General features: G+C 35.9%; 1 protein-coding gene across 1 annotated transcript; it reads left to right on the top strand.

Annotated features, from left to right (window-relative positions):
- The first annotated feature begins 22633 nt into the window (after window positions 1-22633).
- On the top strand, window positions 22634-23561 carry LOC109028836 (olfactory receptor 4C13-like). The gene is given in 2 exon segments (XM_031015784.2): window positions 22634-22719; window positions 22721-23561. Coding segments are annotated over 2 exon segments (927 nt in total).
- Window positions 23562-24207: the final 646 nt, after the last annotated feature.

Raw genomic sequence — 24207 nt, 5'->3', positions numbered from 1 at the left:
TGTTTAAACTAAAAATTTTACAATCTATTTCACTTCTCTATTTCTTTAATATTATTTATCAATATATTTTTTTCAAACCCTGTTAACTCTTCCTTCAAAATATCCCAATTGGATCCTTCTCACTACCATCTTGCTACCCCCTGGCCTACTCTAATAGCCCCCTGCAAAGTCTCTCCACTCATCTTCTGGCCTCTAATAATGTTCCTTCATGAAGTAGCCCAAATGATCTTTTGAAAATCTTATTAATATCATACCACTCCTCTACTCAAAAACCCCATGGTGGATTTCTATTCTGCACTCAATAAAATGCAATCTTTCTACCTTGGCCTACAAGACTCTAGATGACCTAGATCCAGGCTACCTCCCCAAATCCATCCCTTACAATTGTCCACATTTGTACTGCTCCAGACAGTTTTGATATTCACCAAATATACAATGTGCTTTTCCATATCCTTAATTTAATCTATTTTTTTGTAGATACTTATTTCAGAGATTAGAAGCCACTTTACTTCTAAAATAATGGTCAATATAGTGGAAATGTGTATTGTAAGTGTAATCTTTTATTTATTCATTCAATTGAAAAATGTTTATATGACACCTACATTGTGTTATGCCTCTCAAATAAAGTAGACTCCCAGCCATCACAGAATGTTCACAAACTCATTCAGGGTTAGGGTTTAGGCCAGAAGTGATTATCAGAGGAGAAATATTAGTGCTAACCAAGGAATCATCTTTTCACCATTAGTACCTACTTTTCCAACAGAATTATACCTCCTGAGGTGAAAAGATACATAATAACTCTATTTTAGTCTATTCATGATAAATAGTACATAAATACTGGCCAACAACTTTCTAAATTTTCTTCTCAATGATACTGAACTTTCCCTGAGGAAGTCTCCATTGAGCTAGTTGACTTATTTCTAATCAACAGCCTTATTTTAGATGCTGTGAAAACCAAAAGCCTTATTTACTTGGCTTTTACATAAACCATATGTTTAATATGCATGTAGAAAATGCTTCATTTTTCTCAGAGTGTCTATAACACTCTGATTTTAGAAAATAATTTAGATAGAAAGTGATAGATGATGATGAAGAAGATAGATAATAGATAGACAACCATTTTATGAGAAATATCTTAACCAGTAAATAAATTTTTCTAACACTTGCTGTAAGATATCAAATGCTAATCAGTACTCTGTGTCATACTTTGTAAATGAAATCATCATATAAGTTTATTGAGTTTTTTTGAGTACCTAATGAGTTAATAAAAAAAATATGGGAGCATATGTAGTACCATGCTTGTATCAATATTGATAAAGTATCTGGAAGTCTTTGCTGAGCATCTTTTGGTGCTGCTGAGATTATTCCACTGATGGGGATGGTCCATGGCTGTTATGTGACCATCTGTACTACATGACCATCATGAATCAATATAGGTGTAGCCATCTCACTGAAATGGCATGTACTGAAAGCTTTATCCAGGCACAGTTTAGATCCTCTCACCAGTCTGACTTCCTTTCTATGACCCCAATGTCATAGCTCATTCATGTGTGACTTAAACACTTTGTTGAAACTCCTCTGCATGGGTACTATTAATACAATTGGTTTCTTTATTGCTGTCAATGGTGGGTTCAACATCATTTTCTTGATGGTTTCTTAAGTGGCCATCGTATGTACTTTGAAAACTCACAGCTTGGAGGAAAGATGCTAAAGCTCTCTCTACCTGCATCTCTCACACCACCATGGTCATCTTATCTTTGGGTTCTGTATATCTGTGTATCTGTGCCCAGTGACCCTTCCCCAATCAATAAAGCAGTGGCTGTGTTTCATACCATGATAAATCCTATGTTAAAAGCTTTAGTCTAACCCTCAGAAATGCAGAGGTGAAAAGTGCTTTGAGAAAGCTCTGGGTCAAAAGATGACCTGAAGAGAGAAATAATCCAAACATAGGATGATTTTACCCTTTCAATGGTGAAGAGAAAATAATATAATATCTAAGACTAAGGGCCAAGTAAATATCATATATCAGAGATGATTCTGGCATATAAGCCATTTGAGCAAAGGTCCATACAGAAAACTATTTATCATTACAAAAATACCCTTTAGATTTATTTATTGCCAATTTTCTTGTTAATCTTCAGTGTACTGTCAGAATTGCACAATAAAGTGGTCAGACAAAAACCAATTTAGCAAGTGTGATTATAAATAATTTACATTGTGCTATGGCTTCACAGCCTTGGAACTTCTAAACCCAACTGTGCTCTGGGTAGATTTCTCAGTGGAAGTGATACTTTAATGAGTTTAAAGAAGTGAGAGAAAAGGATGGAAAAGGGAATTCCATGAAAAGATGTGCCATGTATAAACTCACTGAAGTATCACACTGAAGATGCACTTAATAGATATATATTCATAGTGGGTAGAATGCATTTTGTGTGCAAGGCTATAGACCAAATTTCTTTGTATTATTTACTAGGGCTGCCACCTTATAACAATGACGCTTTTCCTCCACTTTCCAATAACATGTTCCTCATTTCCATTTTAGACCTTAACTACAAGGACCTTGACATTCAGATTTCTAGAAACATTTAGTTCATGATGAAATATGTATTCTCTAAGATAATAGATGTTTTCTCCTCAGCTCCCCTCTTTCATTTCTGAGCCTTCACCAGAATCACTGTTCAATGTCCATATTCCTACCCACAGTAACTTGAAGGATATCCAAGCTCTTTCTATAATGCACCCTCAAACTCTGCAGGTATCTACCATTACCCAGTTGCAAAGCCACTTCCACATTTGAGGTATTCATTGCAGCAGTACCCCACTCCCAGAACTGAAAGCTGTATTATTTTGCTAGAACAGGTACAATAAAGTAGCACAAACTGAGTGCCTTAAATGACAGAAATTTATTGTCTCATAGTTCTAGATCTTAGAAATTCAAAATTAACATGTTAACAGTGTTGGTTCCTATGAAAGACTATAAGGGAAGGAGATGTTCCAAGCCTCTGCCATTGGCTTATAAATGACCAACTATAGGTTCCTACAGAATACTCTTTGTATACATGTCTGTATCCAAATTTTCCCATCTATTAAGGACATCAGTCATATTGGATTAGGGTCCACCTCAATCATCTTATTTTAACTTGAATACCTCTGCAAAGACTCACCTCAAATAAGGTTATATTCTCAAGTACTAAGAGTTAGGGCCCCAAAATATGAATTTGTGGGGGGTACATAATGAAACAATAATTGTCATACAACACAATGTATGGTCCATAACTGTCACAGTACCAGATATCTTACCGATCCACTGAAAGTTTCTTCTTAGTGTCTTTACTTGAATATTGCTCGTTTTCCTGACTTGTAAATTATGAAACACTCCAAAATTGTATGTCTTTACTCCATTTCTCTCCTAATTTTCAAACTCATATCTGTAGCTATCTAATTGATGCCTCCAAATAGACTTCAATTTATGATTTATAAAAGCAAACTTAATTTTTCATAATATATCTATTCCTACCTAGTTTTTTTTATCAAATTAATAAAATGGTACTCCCTTTTGTGTTATTGTTCAGACCAAATTTTATCAGTGTACTTCACCCTTTATTCTACTCACATTGTTTATTTCTATACTTAATAAGTCCTGTTCACTCTTCCTCTATAATATATTACAAACTTGATCATTCTCACTACACCCCATTCATTCCTGGTCTACTGCAATAGCCAGGTCTACCTACTTTCCTTTCGGCATTTGACAATCTGTGTTTCTGAAGCAGCCCAAATGATCTTTTTTTGTTCTTATATTATTCAGATCCTATTACTCCTTTGATCTCAACCCCTACAAGATATTCCTATTATATGCTTAATAAAATCCAATATCCCTACCTTGGCCTGTATACTCAATAAAATCCAATATCCCTACCTTGGTCTACAAGATCTTAGATGACTGGGATCCAGGAAACCTATTCAGCTAATTTCCTGCAATTCTTTATGTTTACCTGCTCAAGGTTTTTACCACTCCTCAAATATTCAAACTGCTTTTGCATCTTTTTAGTTCTATCTATTCTTTTGAAGATGCCAATGTTAGTAATCATAAGCAGTTTACCTCTAAATTAATGCTAAATATTGTAGAAAGGTGTATTATAAGTTCAGTCTTTCATTTATTCATTCAACCACCAAGTGTTAATTGAACACATACCTTGTGTCACACCAATCAAATAAGATAGACTCCCAGGCATCGCCGAGTAACTACTACTAAATTCATCTCAGGATCTATACAAGGGGTCATTTTATCAGAGGACCGAAGTCTTGATGCTGTCTGAGAAATCACATTTTCACCATGAGTCTCCTACTTCTCTAGGTGGAGGTATAACTTTTTAGGATATATCATGGTTGCTGACTTAACTTTTGTATTTTTTAAATATACTCATGACAAGTATCATATAAAACCTAACCAGCAACTTTGCACCAGCAAAAGTTTTTAAACATTTCAATTCTTAGAAAATCAAGTGATATAATTTCCTATGTAGTGAAAAATTCACACATCTGCAAAGCTTGGTTTCACTACCACCTGTTAAAATCCTACCTTTGGGAAGCTTATTTATGATTTGAAAAACACTTTACCTCACTCACAAAGAGCTGGAAGTCTCTCTTCAATCCAATATGCGCACAGAAGACAAAAAGCTGTATCATTCCTTGATGATATATTTGAAATCATATAGCCACATCTGTCCATTGTCTTCAGAGTTTCTAAGTATTTCAGAAAATTATGACTTGCACTGTAGAACTATTTTAAAGAAATTCCATGGTGCAAACAGAAAAACTAAAACTTTTCATGTTAGGATAATTTATTAAAAATACAAACAAATCCTATGTCTACATAAGAAGATAGTAACTAGCCATTTTGAGAGGGAAATTTTTCTCTCATAACTTCTTTTTGAGTAATTTCAATAAAGAATAACTGCCATTCCAACGTTTAGCCCATCTCACTCTCTTGTCTTCTTACGGCTGAGCATTCATGCTTGAAATTTGGAGAGGAAATTCTTGTCCCTTTTTTATATCATGTGGTAAGCCTAATAAAACATCTTTTGAAATAATTAGCCCTTAAAAGGATAGTATCTTCTACCTGACAGAGTCAAATATTATTGAAAAGTTTGTACCTTATAAGCACATTAATCATGGAGTCCTGGAACTGGATTCTGTCCAAGACTGATTTTTGCTTAATTAAGTTCACAGGGATTTTCCACATATTTTTCCAGAACATTTGCATGTAGAGATATTGTCAGATCAATCACATAACTAGGGTCAGAAAGATGTAACAAGGGAGAAAAAAACAACCATTATAGTAGGATTGCCAATCAAGAATAAAATATCATCCCAGCCACTTCACGCTAAGAAGATGAATTTATCACATTTTCCCCACTTTGCAATAGCAGCTTTTTTCCTTTTATCTAATTCTCCATTTTTTCTGCCTACAAGTGTAGGTTTGGATATGTTTTTAAATATTTTATTTAGTTGTAATAACTATTTATCTATGTATTTATTATTCTAAAAAATTGTTATGAGCATCTTTTTCATGCCAAGTTCTATGCCATGAGCTTAAGATACAACAGTTAATGAAACAGAAAAAAACAGCATAAAAGTCCTGCCTACATTAACTTTATATCTTCTAAGAAAGTCAGGAGAACAATTTAATAAATTACAATCTGTGATCAGTATTTAAAACACTGAGTATTGTGATGAAAAATAAGAGTGAGATATTACTGTAAAGAAGGTAATCAGAGGTTTTTTTAAATGGTGATACTTAGCTGAGGTCCGAAGAATGAAACATTGCTCCACGGAAGTATTGTTACATGTGGAAAGCTCCAATATTTAAAGAGCTGAGCAAGTGCAAGTCAACGGAAGGTCTTAGTACCTGAAAGGAAATGGAAAAGAGAAAGGACAGAACAAACTGAGGTCGAAGAGATGGACAGAAGCTAAGCCCTGCAGGGCAGTATAGATCTTGGTAAGGAATTTGTATTTCATTTAAAGTTCTTTTTAAAGAAAAGTAAGGGGGACTTCTAATCTAGCATGTAAAGAGCTTAGAAGTCACCACTGTACCCTAACAACAAGAAAAAAAGCTGAACAAACTAAAATACCAACAATTCATCTTAAATCCATCAAAGAAGTGAGCTCACAACGCAAATTGCCGCCCTCAAAATTGCAGAGATAGACAGGCAGATAGCGAGAATCGCACCTTCCCTGAGCAGAAACCCACAAGCAGAAACCCCACAGGAGCCAGTGCCAAGGAGGGTAGATGTAGGTCGGAAAACCCTGAACTTAATTGATGAACTTCTTAATGTGGAGAAGCCTGAAAGAGACGCCTGAAAGATACAAACTCTAGGGGAGCCAGTCAAGGTGGGGCAGGGCAGGGGGTCTCTCACACTTTTGTGAGTTTTAACTTCATGATCCCTACCTGACACTCACAGAAGATGTTAGAAAAAGTCCTGTCTGTACGTTAAACAAAATTTTTAAAAAATATATCCAAACCCACATTAATGGGAAAAAAATCAAGTATTAGATAAAAAGAAAATAATTGCTATGGCAAAGTAGGGAAATAAGTGATAAATTCATCTTCCTGGACATGGGGAAAAACATTTTTAAATATCCACAGTATTCTGTTCTTCTTAACAAGGCCTGCCCTCAGGCAGGTATTGTTAGCCACACCCTAACTTGCTGGGGTTTTATTACAGCCTAACCTATTTGAAGTAAATGAAATACCCAATCATAGCCTTCTCTAAGGGCCTCTTATAAGGGCACTAATCCCATTTATCAGGGCTCTACACTGATGGCCTAGTCTCCTCTCAGAGGCTCCACCTCCTAATACCATTACATAGGGGGTTAGAATTTTAATACATGAATTTCAGGGTGACACAAACATCAAGTCCATAGCACCTTCAAAAACAGAAAGTACCAGGTCTGACAGGTTCACTGGTAAATTCTACCAACTATTTAAGGATTATATTATACCAGTTCTCTAAATCTCTTTTAGAAAATAGAAGAGGAAAGACTTCCTAACTCATTCAGTGAAGCCAGCCATACCCTATTCCCAAAAACAAAGACATTACAACAAAAGAATACTTCAGACTGATATCTCTCTTTAACATATATGCAAAAATCCTCAACAAAATATTAGCAGATTAAATTCAACAATATAAAGATAATTGTACACCAGGATCAACTGAGATTTAGTCCAGGTATTTTTTAATGTTGATTCCACCCTGCATACCTGGATTAAATCTCAGTAGATTCTGGTGTACAATTTAGTCCAGGTATGCAGGGTGAGATCAACATTCAAAAATCAATTAACATAATCCATTGTGTGAAATGTTAAAGGGAAAAAATCAAATCACCATATTAATAGATGCAGAAAAAGCATTTGAAAAAAAATCTAACACCTATTTATGATTCTAAAAAAAAAATCTGTAAAGTTAGAATCTACAGCCAGCATCACACTTAATGGTGAGAAACTTGAAGCTTTCCTACTAAGATGAGGAAAAAGGCAAGAATGTCTCTTCTCATCACTTCTTGTCAACATTGTCCTGGAAGTCCTAGCTGATGTAATAAGACAAGAAAAAGAATAAAAAGTATACTGATAGGAAGAAATAAAACTGTCAATGTCTGTAGATGACATGATCATCTATGTAGAAATTTTTTTAAAATCAACAAAAAAAAACTGGAATTAATAATTAGAGCAGAGTGGCAGGATCAAGGTTAATGTACAAAGGTCAATCACTTTTCTATATACCATCAATGAACAAGTATAATCTAAAATTCAAAACACAATATCTTTTACTTTAGCATTCCAAAAAAATGAAATACTTAGGTATAAATCTAACAAAATGTGTACAAGTGAGAAAAACTACAAAGCTCTAATTAACAAATCAAGGCAGGGTGCAGTGGCTCAGGCCATTAATCCCAGCACTTTGGGAGGCTGAGACAGGCAGATCACCAGAGGTCAGGAGTTCGAGACCAGCCTTACCAACCTGCAGAAACCCCGTCTCTACTAAGAAAAAATACAAAATTAGCCAGGTGTGGTGGCACATGCCTGTAATCCCAGCTACTTGGGAGGCTGAGGCAGCAGAGTCACTTGAACCTGGGAGGTGCAGGTTGTGGTGAGCTGAGATCACACCATTGCACTCCAGCCTGGACAACAAGAGTGAAACTCCATCTCAAAACAAAAAAAAAATGAAAAAGGAAAAACAAATAAAAAAACTAAATAAATGAAGAAATATTTCATATTCATGTATAGGAAGACTCAATATTGTCCAGATGTCTATTCTTCCCAACTTAATCTATGCATTCATTTTAATCCCAGTCAAAATTCCAGCAGAGTATTTTGTAAATATTGACAAACTAATTCTAAAGCTTATATGGAAAGGTAAAAGACCAAGAATAGCTAATGTGATACTGAGGGAAAGAACAAAGTTGGAGAACTGATACTACCCAACTTCAAGACTTGCTATAGGGGTACAGTAATCAAGACAATGTAGCATTGGTGAAGAAATAGACTGATCATACAATAGAGAAATGATGTCAGATACTTTGGAAGACAGTTTGGCAATTTCTTATAAAACTAAACGTACTGTTATCATACAATCAAGCAAATGGGATTTTTGATATTTACTCAAGATAAAAATTTATGCTCACACAAAAACTCACACACAAATGTTTCTAGCAGCTTTATTCATAATTGCCAAAACTTAGAGGCCATGAAGATGCTCTTTATTAGGTAAGTGGATAAACAAATGTGTGCATCCAGACTATGAAATATTATTCAGTACTAAAAAGAAATGAACCACCAAGCCATGAAAACACATGGAGAAAACAAAATACATATCACTGAGTGAAAATGCCTATTTGAAAAGGTTATATATTGTATATTTCCAACTATATGGCATTCTGGAAAAGGCTAAACTATGGAGACAGCAAAAAATATCAGTGGACATTCGGGTTTATGGAAGAAGGAGGGATAAATAAGTGGAGCACAGAGGCTTTTTACTTTTAGTTTTACTTTAAGTTCTGGGATACATGTGCAGAACATGCAGGTTTGTTACATAGGTATACACGTGCTATGGTGTTTTGCCGCACCCATCAACCCATCATCTAGGTTTTAAACCCCGTATGCATTAGGTATTTGTCCTAATGCTCTCCCTTCCCTTGCCACCCATGGCCTGAAAGGCCCCAGTGTGTGATGTTCCCCTCCTTGAGTTCCTGTTTTCTCATTGTTCAACTCTCTGTTACGAGTGAGAACATGTGGTGTTTGGTTTTCTGTTCCTGTTAGTTTGCTCAGAATGATGGCTTCCAGTTTCATCCATGTCCCTAAAAAGGACATGAACTCGTGCTTTTTTATTGATGCTTAGTATTCCATGGTGTATATGTGCCACATTTTCTTTATCCAGTCTATCATTGATGGGCATTTGGGTTGGTTCCAAGTCTTGAGCACAGAGGATTTTTATGTCAGTTATGCTATTCTACATGATACTGTAACAGTAGATACATGTCATTACATATTTGTCCAAGCTCATAGAACATACAATACCAAGAGCAAATCCTAGTGTAAACTAAGAACTTTGAGTTAGATAGGTGTATCAATAGAGGTTTATTGTTGTAAAAGTGTACCACTGTGGTGTGTGGAATGTTGATAGTAGAGGATACTATGCATGTGTAGGTACAGAGGTTATATAGGATCTCTTTTTACTACCTGTTCAAATTCCATGACACTAAAAAATAAAATATGTGTTTAAAACAACAACAACCCAACAAGCAATCAGGGAAAGGAAGCTCATACCTGCCTGAGGATAAGTGATTCTGGAGCCCACATTTGGAGCAAAGGTCCAGATAGACAGATGAGACAATATGAAATGATTTTACCATTTTGGACATAGGTGACTATGGATTTTAAACAGGAATTTAAGTTGGAGACAGATTATCAGAGTTAGCCTTCTTACTTACAAAGTTATAACTTTAAAAAGTTATTTTGAACATCTACAAGTCTCATTGTTTCCCTAAAATAAAGAGAATAATATGTAATTCATGACATTATGATGACAATATGGTATAAGGCATGTAAAGTGCTTATGCAGTGCCTAATACACAATAGTGAACAATATATTTTTTGGTTTATTTAAAAAACAATGAGAGTGCTAATTAGGTTCAACCTAGCTTTCCTTCTGAGATCAGAGATTGGGTTTCTTCAGGATGGTAGGCCATAGACAAATGAACCACATGTTCATGGATAGAAAAAAATCAATATTGTTAAAATGTCCATACCATCCAAAGTGATATACAAATTCAATGTAACCTGTACCATTGTAATCATGTAAAAATTCCAGTGACATTCTTTAAAGTTTAGGCTTTTTTAATAAATAAATAAAATTCAAATGGAACCACAGAAGACCTCAAGTAGCCAAAGCAATCTTGATGGGAAAAAAAGTTGGAGGCATCAAATTTCCTGATTAAAAATTATGTGAAAAAGTGGTTGGGTGTGGTGGCTCACACCTATAATCCCAGCACTTTGGAAGTCTGAAGCAGGTGCATCACTTGAGGCCAAGAGTTTGAGACCAGACTGGCTAGTATGGTAAAACCTCTTCTCTACTAAAAGTACAAAAATTAGCCAGGTGTGGTGGTGCACATCTGTAATCCTAGCTACTTGGGAGGCTGAGACACGAGAATCTCTTGAACCTGGGAGGTGCAGGCTGCAGTCAGCCATGATTACATCACTGCACCTGGCCCCAGGCATATACTATTAATTAATCTTTGACAAAATTACAAAGAATAAAACATAGAGAAAAGTTACTCTCTTCAATTAGTGGTGTTAAGAAAACTGGATATCCACTTGCAAAAGAATAAAATTGGACCCTCATACTATACCATAAAGAAAAATCAAATCAAAATGGATTAAAGAACTAAACACAAGACTCTAAACTATAAAACTACTAGGAGAAAACATCGTGGAAAAGCTGCATGACATTGGTCTTGCCAATAATTTTTTGGATAGGACAGCCAAGGCACAAGGAATAAAAGCAAAAACTAAACAAGTGGGAGTACATCAAGCCAAAAACTTCGGCATGTCAAAGAAAACAACAAAAGTAAAAGACAGCCTAGAAATTGGGAGAAAATATTTGTAACCCATAAATCTGCTAAGGAGTTAATATCCAAAATATATAAGGAATTTACATAACTCAACAGCAAAAAAATTAATAACCCAATTAAATATTACCAAAGAACCTGAATGGATATTTCTTCAAACAAAACAAAACCTGGCCAATAGATAAAAGAAAAGATGCCCAATATTACTAATCATCAGGTAAATGCAAATTAAAATTACAATGAGACATCACCTCACACTTCTTAGGACGGCTTTATCAAAAAGATAAGATCATAAGTGTTGGCAAGGACGTGGAGAAAAGAGAACACTGGTATACTGGTGGTGGAAATGTAAATTGGAACAGCCATTTGGGGACAGAGCATGAGGCTCATTGAAAAATTAAAAATAGAACTGCAATATGGGTCAGCAGTCCCTCTTCTGGATATACACCCAAAGGAAATGAAGGTAGTACTTGTAGATATATCTGCACTCACATGTTCATTGCAGCATTATTCACAATAACCACCATATGAAAACAAAACCCGAATGTTTCTCAACAGATGACTAGATTTTTTAAAAAGTATAATAAAATATGAATGTGATTATTATTAAAATATATTATTATGAATTATATTAACATAGTGTATTACTATATTGATAATGTAATATGTGTATTATAATATATTACTTTAATATAATATATATAGTTTATATATACATGTACATGGTGAAACTATTACTACAGGTGTGCACTTTAACATATCCATCATCTCACATGGTTATTTTTTGCATATATATACAATATAATATATAGTATTCATATACATGAATATTATTTCAATTTTAAAAACAAGGAGATCCTGCCATTTGCAATAATATGAATGAACCTGGAAGACATTATGTTTAGTGAAATGAGCCAGACTCAGAAAGAAAAATATTGCACAATTTCTCCTCTATGTGGAATACAAAAAAATAAAAATAAATAGCTGAATATGTAGAAACAGAGAATAGAGCAACAGTGGTTACCAGAGGCAGAGGGTGGGGAAAATGGGAAGATATTTAGGATGGATAAATCTAAATATCTAAATAAAGTGTAGTATAAAAACTATAGTTAGTAATATTGCATTGTATCACTGCAAATTTTCTAACAGGGTAGGCTTTGGGTCCTCTAACCAAAAAAAAAAAAAAAAAAAAAAATTTAAGATGCAAAAAGATAATCATGTGAGATGATGGATATGTTAAACTGTGATATACATGTACATAGTTTCACCATGTACATGTATATCAAAACATTAAGTTGTATAACGTAAATGTATAAAATAAAAAATGGAAATGTGAAAATGAAAGTAAAGTAAGAGAAGCATTTTTTCAATCGAGGGACTCTTCCATTAATAAGCATCTCAAATTAAGTTAGAAGAGCTGCTTGAGATTTGCTACCAAATCATATGCTATACAATGTTAGTCCCAGAAGGTTAGTCACATGACTTGGGAGATACGAACCAGGAGCCTCCGTGCAAGTCTTTGAGTTGGAAATTAGTTATCTGAGGCTGGGTTCTGACGATGTCAACAAAGGCGAAGTGGTTCTGCGCTCAGAGAAGCAGCAGCACCTGTGGAGACGTGGCAACATAACCATGGTGTCAGAGGGACAGCGGCTCCTTTGGAGCACCTGTCCCAACAGATGTGCTTCTAAAAGCTATTCCTGGCCATTCAGGTCAGACTCTGCCATTCTAACCCTTCCAAAGGTTCTTTAAACAACTTAATTGCATATAATAAATCCCTTCTACTTAAACTACCTACAGATAATTATGTGTCATCACCTAAGAACCATGGCTGATATACTAAACTGATCTAAAATTCTCTATTTCAATTAGTCACCAAGAATGGAAAGCCATCAATTGCAGAAGCATTCTGGTTAGCAAGGGTCCCTTTGAAAACTGCATTTACTTATAACAGCCCATTCTTTGCACAGAATAGGCTTGACATGGAATAAACATATGGGCATTTCTTGTGCTGCAAATGCCACAGTGAACAAAACAGCCAATACCTCTACTTTCACGGATTTCAATTCTAACTGGAAAAAGTGGACAAAAAAAAAAAATTACATCTGACAATCACGTGGTGAAAATGTTGACAACAAAACGTAGCAAAGTAATGTGATAGAAAATAACTCAAAGAGATAGAGAATGGCTTTACACGGATGGTTCAAGAAGACCTCTAAGGAGGAGAAATTGAACTGCAGACTGAGTAATGACAAGGACCCAGCCATGTGAAGATCTAAAAGATGAGCATTTGGGGAACAAAGAAGAGCTAGTACAATGGCCCAAGGGCAAGAATGAGGTCACTGCAGCTGGAGCACAGTGAACAAGCGAGAGAGTCGTGCTGGATGAGATCAAACAGATACATGTTTGAGTGGGGAACAATTGTACAGACTCTGACAGGAGGTGAAAACATCAATTACAATTGGTTACATAGTTTTCCTTTTACAAATCAACCTAGCTCAACTTCACTAAGTGAATTTTTTACATGGGGAAAAAAGATAGAAATTAATTTTAAAACAATAGTCACGCAGAGGCAAAGTGGAGATCAATGTCATTGACTACACCAAAAAGTCCATCAGAAACAGAAACTGCCAGAGGAACACACAAAGACTTCTGGGGAAGGTGGTTGCTTGGATTCATGTGCTTTATTTTGCTTCATCCCGATTTTAGTTAGAGATGAATTAATTATAATATGATAAATTTAGTTGGTGATATTAGGGTCAAAAGGGAAGAGAGAAATTAAAGACAAGAGTTGCATCAGGTCAGATAATATCCTTCCTCCACATACATAAATTTATCTCTACTGTTTTACTTATGACTTTCAGCTCATTGTTCCTCACCCTGGATAGGTTAAACACTAAATTCGTGCACTTAAATCTTTTTCAACACCCAATCTGAAGTAACCCCACCCTGCCTTCTGAGTTGCTCTCTATCACATCACAGGTTTCACCTTTTTAAGCCCTTTTCACTCTGAATTTATCCTTTCTTAAAAAGGTTTATTTATTGCACATTTCCCTGACTAGAATTTTTCTTTATTCAAATGTGTGTCATTTTTTTGGTATATACCATAGTGCCTAAAAGTGTAAGTTCCAAAGAAAAACTACATGAGCTCAAATCCTACCTCAGGTATTCGCTACCTCTGTGACTAAAGTAATTTATTTAAATTTTCCAGACTTCATCCAATTGTGTTGGAAATCAAGAAAAACAGTATCTATTTCATAAGGCTCTTGTGCAGATTAGCAAGACAATGACTTTCTAGCATGAACCACATTGTAGTAAATACTAATAAACTTTACTAAAATTATTATTATGCTATAACTTTCTTATTAGTCATAAGGAGTCTATTAAATTTGATGTCTTCTTTAGACTGATTTTGATTTTGGAGACATTCAGACTTTTTTTTTTTCATACTCTAAGTTCTAGAGCACATGTGCACAAAGTGCAGGTTTGTTACATAGGTATACATGTGCCATGTTGGTTTGCTGCACCCATCAATTTGTCATTTACATTAGGTATTTCTCCTAATGCTATCCCTCCCCCTGACCCCCTACCCCACGACAGGCCCTGGGGTGTGATGTTCCCTGTCCTGTCTCCAAGTGTTCTCATTGTTCAATTCCCACCTATGAGTGAGAACATGTGGTATTTAATTTTCTGTCCTTGTGATAGTTGGCTCAGAATGATGGTTTCCAGCTGCATCCATGTCCTTCCAAAGGACATGAACTCATCATTTTTTATGGCTGCATAGTATTCCATGATGTATATGTGCCACATTTTCTTAATCCAGTCTATCATTGATGGACGTTGACTACCTAGATCTGGGACTTCCCTGTTTTTAGTGCTGTGAGACATAAATTTCTATTTTTTATAAATTAGTCTGTGGTATTTTGTTACAGCAGCATGAATAAAGTAAGACAAAGACCAAAATAAACAGAAGCCCATCTACTGTTCATAGATGGAAGACTTAATATAATTAAGGTGACAATAATAGTAGTCAAGAACATTCAGTGGAAAATGAATTATCTCTTCAGCAAATGATACTGGGACAACGGGATACCCAAATACAAAGGAATAAATTTGGACCCGTTTCTCTTGCCATATACAAAAATTAATCCCAAATGGATCAAAGATCTAGTGTAAAATCTAAAACTATATAACTATTAGAGGAAAACAGAGGGTTAAATCTTCATGCTCTTGGGATTAGACAATGGTTTCTTAAATACAGCAATAAACAGGCAACAAATGAAAAATAGACAAATTGAACTTTATCAAAATTTAAAACTTTTGTGCCTCAAAGGAAACTATCTAGAAAGTCAAAGTCGGTTCACAAAATTGGAGAAAATATTTCCAAATCATATATTTGATAAGGATCTTGTATAAAAATATGTAAAGATCTCTTTACATCTCAAAAATAAAAAGACAAACAACTCAATTAAATATGCACAAAGGGGCCAGGCGCAGCGGCTCATGCCTGTAATCCCAGCACTTTTGGAGGCCAAGGCAGGTGGATCACAAGGTCAGGAGATTGAGACCATCCTGGCTAACACAGTGAAACCCCATCTCTACTAAAAATAGAGAAAAATTAGCTGGGCATGGTGGCAGGCGCCTGTAGTCCCAGCTACTCGGGAGGCTGAGACAGGAGAATGGCATGAACCCAGGAGACGGAGCTTGCAGTGAGTTGCGATCGGGCCACTACATTCCAGTCTGGGCAACAGAGCAAGACTCTGTCTTAAAAAAAAATGCACAAAGATAGTGATGTCGAAAGATAGAATACGAGGTTCCACATCACATTCCCTCACAGAAACACCAATATAAATATCCATCCGCACATGAAAATACCTTCACAAGAGTTCTAGATCACAGGTGAGAACTTACAGTACCCAAGTGGAAGACACAATCAAGAAAAGATGCACTGAATGGGGGAAGAACAGCTTTACTTTACCCAAGTCACCCCTTCCCCAAGCCCATGCAGCACAAGGCTAAGAGAGACCCTCTCTGTCCCAGGGCTCTCTTATGTGGAAAAGAAAAGTGAAGTGAGAATTGACTTCACTGCAGACGCCTATTCAGGCCTGTACCAACAGTCTCAAGCACCAGGTTGATTCGCATGAACTTAAGCACCAGGCTCACCCCAGAGCCAGGCAGGTCCCCACAGACCCAGGCTTCTAAACCACCCCAGCACTAGGCCAGCTGTCTTAGACCAAGTCACAAAACCAGTCCTAGTACCAATGAGGTCCTCACTAACTCAAAGCCAGGCTGGCACAAGTAGTTAAGTCACCAGGGCTGCACCACCCTTTCACCACTAAAGCTTCAGGCCAGCACCTTTGCAAGGCCAGCCCATGTAGATACAGGAACCAGACCCACCCCACTGCCAGACTGGCCCCAGTTTCAGGCCTATTCTGTGGTTAGACTGCTATGTGGATCTAGGTTCTAGGCCTGCCTCAGTACCAGGCCAGTCCCCATGAAAACAGGCTATCAGCCCACCTCAGCACCAGGCCAGGAATGCAAACCAGGCACTAGACCAACCCCTATGGATTCAACCTACATGTCTGCCCCAGTGAGCACCTGTGGAAGGCCAGTACCCATGGACCCTGGCACTAGGCTTAACACAGGTACAGCTCCACCATGGAGGACTAAGTTTCCACCCTACCCCAGTTCCAGGCTGTCCCTCAAAAATGCAGACTCAAGGTCTGCTCCAGTGCCAGGCCAGCCCACATAAACCCAGGTTGTAAACTCACCCTGGTGGACCCAGGCTCCAGGCTCACAACTGCGGACCCATGTGTCAGGTCTATTCCCACTGGACTGTAATGCAAGGCCAACCCTGTGGAAACAGATAGCAAGGTTATCTGCCTGGAGACCTCTGCAGTCAAACTGCCCATAGTCTCTTCAACTGTTGGCTCACACAGGAATTCTAGACAAGCTGACTGGTGAAGGACTTTCCCAGCAGAAGCCAGACTGTAAAGTCTACAAGAGATGATAACTTCTTCAAATGCAAAGACACAAAAGCAAGTTTATAAGAATCATGAAGGATCAGACAAACATGATACCACCAAAGGAAATAAATAAATCAACAGTAATTGACTCTAAAGAAATGGAAATACATGAACTGTCTGACAAGGAATTCAAAATAATTGTCTTCAAGAATTCATGGGAATACATGACACAGATAAACAACTTTAAAAATTAGGAAAACAATGCATGAACAAAATTAGAAGTTCAATAAAAATATATAAACCATAAAAAGGAATCAAACAGAAATTCAAGAGAGGAACACAGTGACCTGAAAAATTCCATAAAGAGAGCTGCAAAGCAGACTCAACCAAGCAGGAGAAAGAATCAGCAAGCTTGAAGACAGATCGCTTGAAACTTGTCTCACTTGGAGGGAGAAAAAGGAAAAATAAAGTTAAAAAAATCCTTTGGTATTTCTGGAACACCATCCTGTATGTCAATGTATGTATTATGGGCTACCCAGAAGGAACAGAGAAAGAAAGAGAAGCTAAAAGTATGTTTAAAGAAATGATAATAAAGAAAAGAGTCCTCAAATGTAGGAAGGAATATAAACATCCAGACCCATGAAGCCCAAAGATCTACAAAAGTTAGGACATAAGGATGTCTTCACCAAAACACAGTAGAATCAAATTGCCAAAATTAAGGATAAAGAGAGAAGTTTGAAAGCACTAAGGAAAAGATGACTTATCACATACAAAGGCATAAAACTATTTGCAGATTTGTCAGCAGAAACCTTGCAGGCCAGGAGAGGGTGAGATAATATATTCAAAGTGCTGAAAGAAAAAGAAAGAGAACTATCAACACAAAATACTCAGAAAAACTGTTCAGAAATAAAAAAGAGATAAAACTTTCCCAGACAAACATAATCTGAGTGAGTTCATCACCACTGGACCTGCCTTAAAGGGAATACTAAAGGAAATTCTTCATGCTTGAAACAAAAGTGAGCTGAAATGAAAGGACACTAACTAACAACATGAAAACATATGAAAGCATAAACTCATTGGTAAAGATAGACTATTCTAATACTATAGTAGTCTGGAAATAAACCCACATATCTATTAACTCATCTTTGACAAAGGTGTCAAGAACACACAGTAGGAGGAAGAAGAGTCTCTTCAATACATGGTGTTAGAAAAACTGAATATTCACAAACAGAAGAATGAAATTGGACTCTTATCTCACACCATATACAAAAAGCAAATGAAAGTGGATTGACAACTTAAATGCAATACCTGAAACTATAAGGTTAGTAGAAGAAAACAGGGGAAAGAAAATATTGATTTTGGTCTGGACAATGATATTTTAATCTGATACCAAAAGCAGAGGTCACAAAAGCAAAAATAAATGAGCAGTATTGCATCAAAAGAAAAGCTTCTTCACAGCAAAGGAAACTATCAACAAAGTGAAAAGGCAATCTATGGAATGAGAGAAAATATTTGCAAGCCATGTATATGATTAGGAGTTAATATCCAAAATATAAAAGGAGCACATACAACTCAATAGCAAAAAAATTAAAAAAATGGACGAAGAATGAGAATAATCATTTCTCAAAAGAAAATATATTAACTTCCAGCCAGTATTTGAAAAGATACTCAATATCACTTATTATTATAGTAATGCAAATCAAAATCACAATGAAATATCACCTCATGCATGTAGGGTAGCTATATCAGAAAAGAGATAAATGTTAGTGAAGAAGTGAAGGAAAGAAAACCCTTGTGCACAGTTGGCGAGAACATAAGTTGATACAGCCATTGGGAACACAGTATAGAGGTTCCCCCCAAAATTAAAAAGCTTCTGATCCAGCAATCTCACTTCTGGTTGTGTATCCAAAGAAAATGAAATCAGTATCTTGAAAAGATACCTGTATTCCATGTTTATTGGAGTATTATTCACAATACAAGGATGTAGTAACAATCTAATAGCCTGTTGGTACCTTAATGGATTAGAAAAGTGATTTTATATACACATAAATATTATTCAGCCTTAAAAGAAAAGAAATTCTTCCATTTGCAAAAACATGGATAAATCTGCAGGACATTATGCTAAACAAAATAAGCCAGGCACAAAAAGACAAATATTGCATGTCCTCACTTTTATGTAAAAGCTAAAATAATAAAACTCATAGAAACAGTGAATAGTATGGTGGTTGTGAGGGGCTAGAGCAGGGAGAAATGCAAATGCTGGTGAAGGTGCATAAAGTTGCACTTATGTAAAATAAGTTGTAGAGCTAAGGTACAGCAAAGTGACTATAGTTATTACTACAGTTTTTTATACATTACAGTAGATTTAAGAAGGTAGAGCTTAAGTTTCTCACCGTACCAATAAAAGTGATTAAGTATGTAAGGTGATGAGCATATTAATTATGTTGATTATGGTGATTACTACCCAATGTATACATATATAAATCATCAATATGATTTATAAAAATTTCTTGAATATAAAATTGAATATAAAAAATTCTTGTCAAATATACCTCAATAAAGTAGGAGAAGGGAAAGAAAAACAGCATTTCAAGTCCTTTAAAATGGCTGCCATTAATTTCATGCCCTCAGTGCTCTAGATGTCAAGCAATCAATAACATTTTTCCAAAAAAGGTTTCATATTAGGTGAAAAAATAGCAGCTCTTTCTGAAGCATGAGTCGACAGGGAAACTACATGGGGTGCCCACTCTGGAATTATGCCACCTTGCCATTTACGTGGCATTCAGCTTTCTTAGAAACCTGGGTTCAGATAGGAAAAAGGGACACTCACAGGCTTAAGTTTTAAATATAGAGAATTCAATTCCCCATTCAGGATGGGTGTTTTTCAAACATGTCTCTCCAGAATATCTGCTTCTAAGACAAAGTCTTTCCATCAAAGGAGATAATTAATTCCTGGGAGAGAAAGCAACAGCTAAAAGACAAGGTCTCTGAATCTTTGTAGAAACCTCTTTAAATACACATGCAGTACAAGGTAAAAATATTTTTTATTGTTGTTGTTCACATCTCCAAAGCAAGATTCATCAAGAATTGAGTGACTCATTTACATGTATTTCCTCCACACTTTCTTCATCTTACCCTGAGGGGACCAGAGCCATGTAACATCATTTTTTTTGTGAAAATGTTCAGAGGCTTTAAGCTAGAAGAAAATATTTAGACTTACAAACAGACTTTTTTAACAACTGTTGATTTGATATTGAATCACCTGAATAAACTCTTGAAGTGTGAAATATCTTTCACATTGAAACTTACTTATCCCAAGAAAAGATAATCTCAAATAGGATTGTGTCTGAGCACCCCTAAACATCATTAAGATCATCAAAGACAACTAAGGTAAGTTTTTCAATAGTGCTGAAGCTTATCAAAGATTGTTACTTTCTACATATAGTAATCAGTATTTTTCAACACTTTCCAATAGAGCAATAGAGTCTTGCATTCTCAATCCAATTATTCAAAAGGTAGTTGGTAAATATCATTAACCTAATTTGACAGTTGAAATATTTGAGGCTTATAGAGATTAAGCAATTTGTAGAGCCCATCTCTCCGATATTGGGTACCATGCTTTCGCCATGAGACACCTCCTTAGTGAATGAGACAAGTTATGAGGACTAAAACAAAATTTAAATACACTTCAAACACACAAAAGACAGAAATATGAATATTAAATGGCAAATCATCATCTGATTAGTCCAAGCACAAACATGGAGAAGCTTTCCTGGGATCACTTGCTATGAATAATATAAAGCCCTGTAAAAGGAAAATTGGAGAGCTTTCTTTGTGAGCTTAATGCGTGGGCAAATGTTTCTCTGTATTATATTGATCACACTGTCAATTTATCCTGTCTCCTAGGCTTATACAGCCATAAAAATAAATGAAAGTCCTGTGTATGTCCCTAACAGTAGGGTAGATATATTCATATATGTTCTCCCAATTAATTCTCATAACAGTATGTGAGGGGAATATTATTATCATTTTATGGATGATAAGATTAAGATGGAAGGTGCCAAGAAATATACCCCAGGTAAAAGAGTTGTAGGTGGAAAAACGAGGATTCTGATCTAGTCTTTCTGATTCTCAAACTAACACACTTAATTATTGTGATAATGGTTTTTAACACTTTGCAGAAGATTCTGGCTAGGGTCCCGTGCTCTGGAAGGGGATTGAGAAGGAATGGATAGTGCTGAGGGAGAGGCTAAGCAAAAACAGCTCTTCAGTGAATGTAATGCCACATTTTTCTTAATATTTAGGAGTTTCAATATATCATTATGTGTGTGTGTCCGTCTGCTGATGAAGTTACTTCATATAAACTTGTCTCTGAAGTAGTATTAAAGTAATTATAAAAATTATGGCCATATCAAAGGGAAATTAAAAGTTCAACATTATTATAACAATATAAGGCATGAGTTAAGACTTCGGAGGGAAAAAATTAACAAGCATAATCTGAAACTTAATATTGGGTCCAGCCTTGATTATCTGCTCGATCTTGGGAGGAAACTTAATTTCTATGTGCTTCTATTTCCTAAAGTGTAAAATAAATGTAAAAAGACAATAGTAACTAATACATAGGTTTTCACTGAGGATTCAATAAGCAAATGTCTGTAAAAGCACTTGAAACATGCTGTGTTCAGTAAATATTAGTTAATATTAACACTATAACTATTAATATTAGTCACTGAGATTGTGTCCTCATCTGTAAAATTGATAAAATGAGATCATGTGTGCAAAGCACATTCTACAATGTCATGCTCATAGCAATTATTCTAAGGTGTATATTATTAGCTATTATAAAGTTAATAGGACTTAGACAATAGATTATGAATTCTTTTATAGTAGCTCTTATATTCTTTCTTTACATTTTCATCACAAATTCACCACAAATTCACTGTTATTCTTATGTCAACTACTCTAAATAGTCTGCTAACTAAGTTCCATTATCTGGCTTCCAGCTCCTTACTGGATCTCAGCCCATGTCATAAAAAACACACAAAGACCTTCACTAGAGAAATATCCCAAGAATCCCCCTTCTTCAGATTCCTCTTAATCATTTCACTCATATTGTGCATAATATTTCATATTTCATTATTTTCTTAAAAAAAGAGAGAGAGCAAATTTTTAGTTTTGCATTCATGTGCTTTGCATCTATATTCTATAATCTTTTCAGGCTTAGTTGCCACTATGTGTGCAATCATTCAACTTTTAGTTGTTTCAGATGATTAAGTGTTCACAGATGGTCTCCTGCCTGTGTGCTACAAAAGTTTCCCATGTCAAAACTCTTAGCACAGTTTTCACCAGGGAAGCAATTTCAGTAAACCTCCAAAACCCACAACTTTTTTCCTGTCTCAGAAAAAATCCTCAAATCACAACCCAGTAGAAACCAAGAATTTATTATACTACATATTACAATGGAGAAGTTTAACAAATTTAAAGATGTATTAATAAAAATTGTTTTCTTTTCAGGTAATGTAATTAGCCACCACTTGAAATACATGGCGAATAGAAACAATGTGACAGAGTTTATTCTATTGGGGCTTACAGAGAATCCAAAAATGCAGAAAATCATATTTGTTGTGTTTTGTCATCTACATCACCACCATGATAGGAAATGTGCTCATTGTGGTCACCATCACTGCCAGCCCATCATTGAGGTCCCCCATGTAATTTTTCCTGGCCTATCTGTCCTTTATTGATGCCTGCTATTCCTCTGTCAATGCCTGTAAGCTGATCACAGATTCACTCTATGAAAACAAGACTATCTTACTCAATGGAGGTATGACTCAAGTCTTTGGAGAACATTTTTTGGGAGGTGTTGAGGTCATCCTACTTACTGTAATGGCTTATGACTGCTATGTGGTCATCTGCAAGCCCTTGCACTATACCACCATCATGAAGCAGCATGTTTGTAGCCTGCTAGTGGGAGTGTCATGGGTAGGAGGCTTTCTTCGTGCAACCATACAGATCCTCTTCATCTTCCAATTACCTTTCTGTAGTCCTAATGTCATAGATCACTTTACCTGTGATCTCAACCCTTTGCTCAATCTTGCCTGCACTAATACCCACACTCTAGGACTCTTCGTTGCTGCCAACAGTGGGTTCATATGCCTGTTAAACTTTCTCTTGCTCCTGGTCTCCTGTGTGGTCATACTGTACTCCTTAAGGACCCACAGGTTAGAGGCAAGGCACAAAGGCCTCTCCACCTGTGTCTCCCACATCACAGTTGTCATCTTATTCTTTATACCCTGCATATTTGTGTACATGAGACCTCCAGCTACTTTACCCATTGATAAAGCAGTTGCTGTATTCTACACTATGATAACTCCTATGTTAAACCCCTTAATCTACACCTTGAGGAATGCTCAGATGAAAAATGCCATGATGAAATTGTGTAGTAGGAAAGCTATTTCAAGTGTCAAATAAATGTGACTGGAGCCTAACATGATTCAACTGAGGCAAGGGTCAAAAGGACATTTTGGGTAATGTGAGCAAGGAATACTTATTGGATAAATAAAATAATTAACCACTGTGATCCATAGATGATGCCTTGAGGGGAGTCAAAATGAGTTCAAGAAAAAGGAGAAAACCTAACCGTGTATCATTCTCACAAACTGGGAAAATTCTACCGATTTGGGGCTTAGTTTCACTAGCTTCATCCATATATATGAAACTCATAGGCCTTCCTTCTAATAAATGTAAAATAAGTAATAAAATAAATATATCTATATTAAGTAATAATGTCCATAACAAACTGAGGGAGGCATTATTCTTATCCCCATTTACCAAAGAGGAAACTGAGAGAAGGGGACAGTGTCAAAATAGAAGTATAAAATAGACAGTAATCAGAATCTCACTGATTTCCCAAACCATGTGCTTAACTACCGTGATACCCTGCCAGAAAGATCAGATCATTATAACAGCTATCATTTATTGAGACAAGGACTATGCTGGACACATTGTATATGCTAGTTCATTAAAAATATAACTATTTCATTAATAATTCTTTCATTTTTATATATCAAAATTAATGGCCTTTGTTTTCTGAAATATTATTCTGTCTAACTACTTC

Source organism: Gorilla gorilla, chromosome 9, assembly GCF_029281585.2.
Source record: "Gorilla gorilla gorilla isolate KB3781 chromosome 9, NHGRI_mGorGor1-v2.1_pri, whole genome shotgun sequence".
NCBI classification, from domain to species: Eukaryota; Metazoa; Chordata; class Mammalia; order Primates; family Hominidae; genus Gorilla; species Gorilla gorilla.
This window is presented reverse-complemented; position numbering and strand designations above follow the sequence as displayed.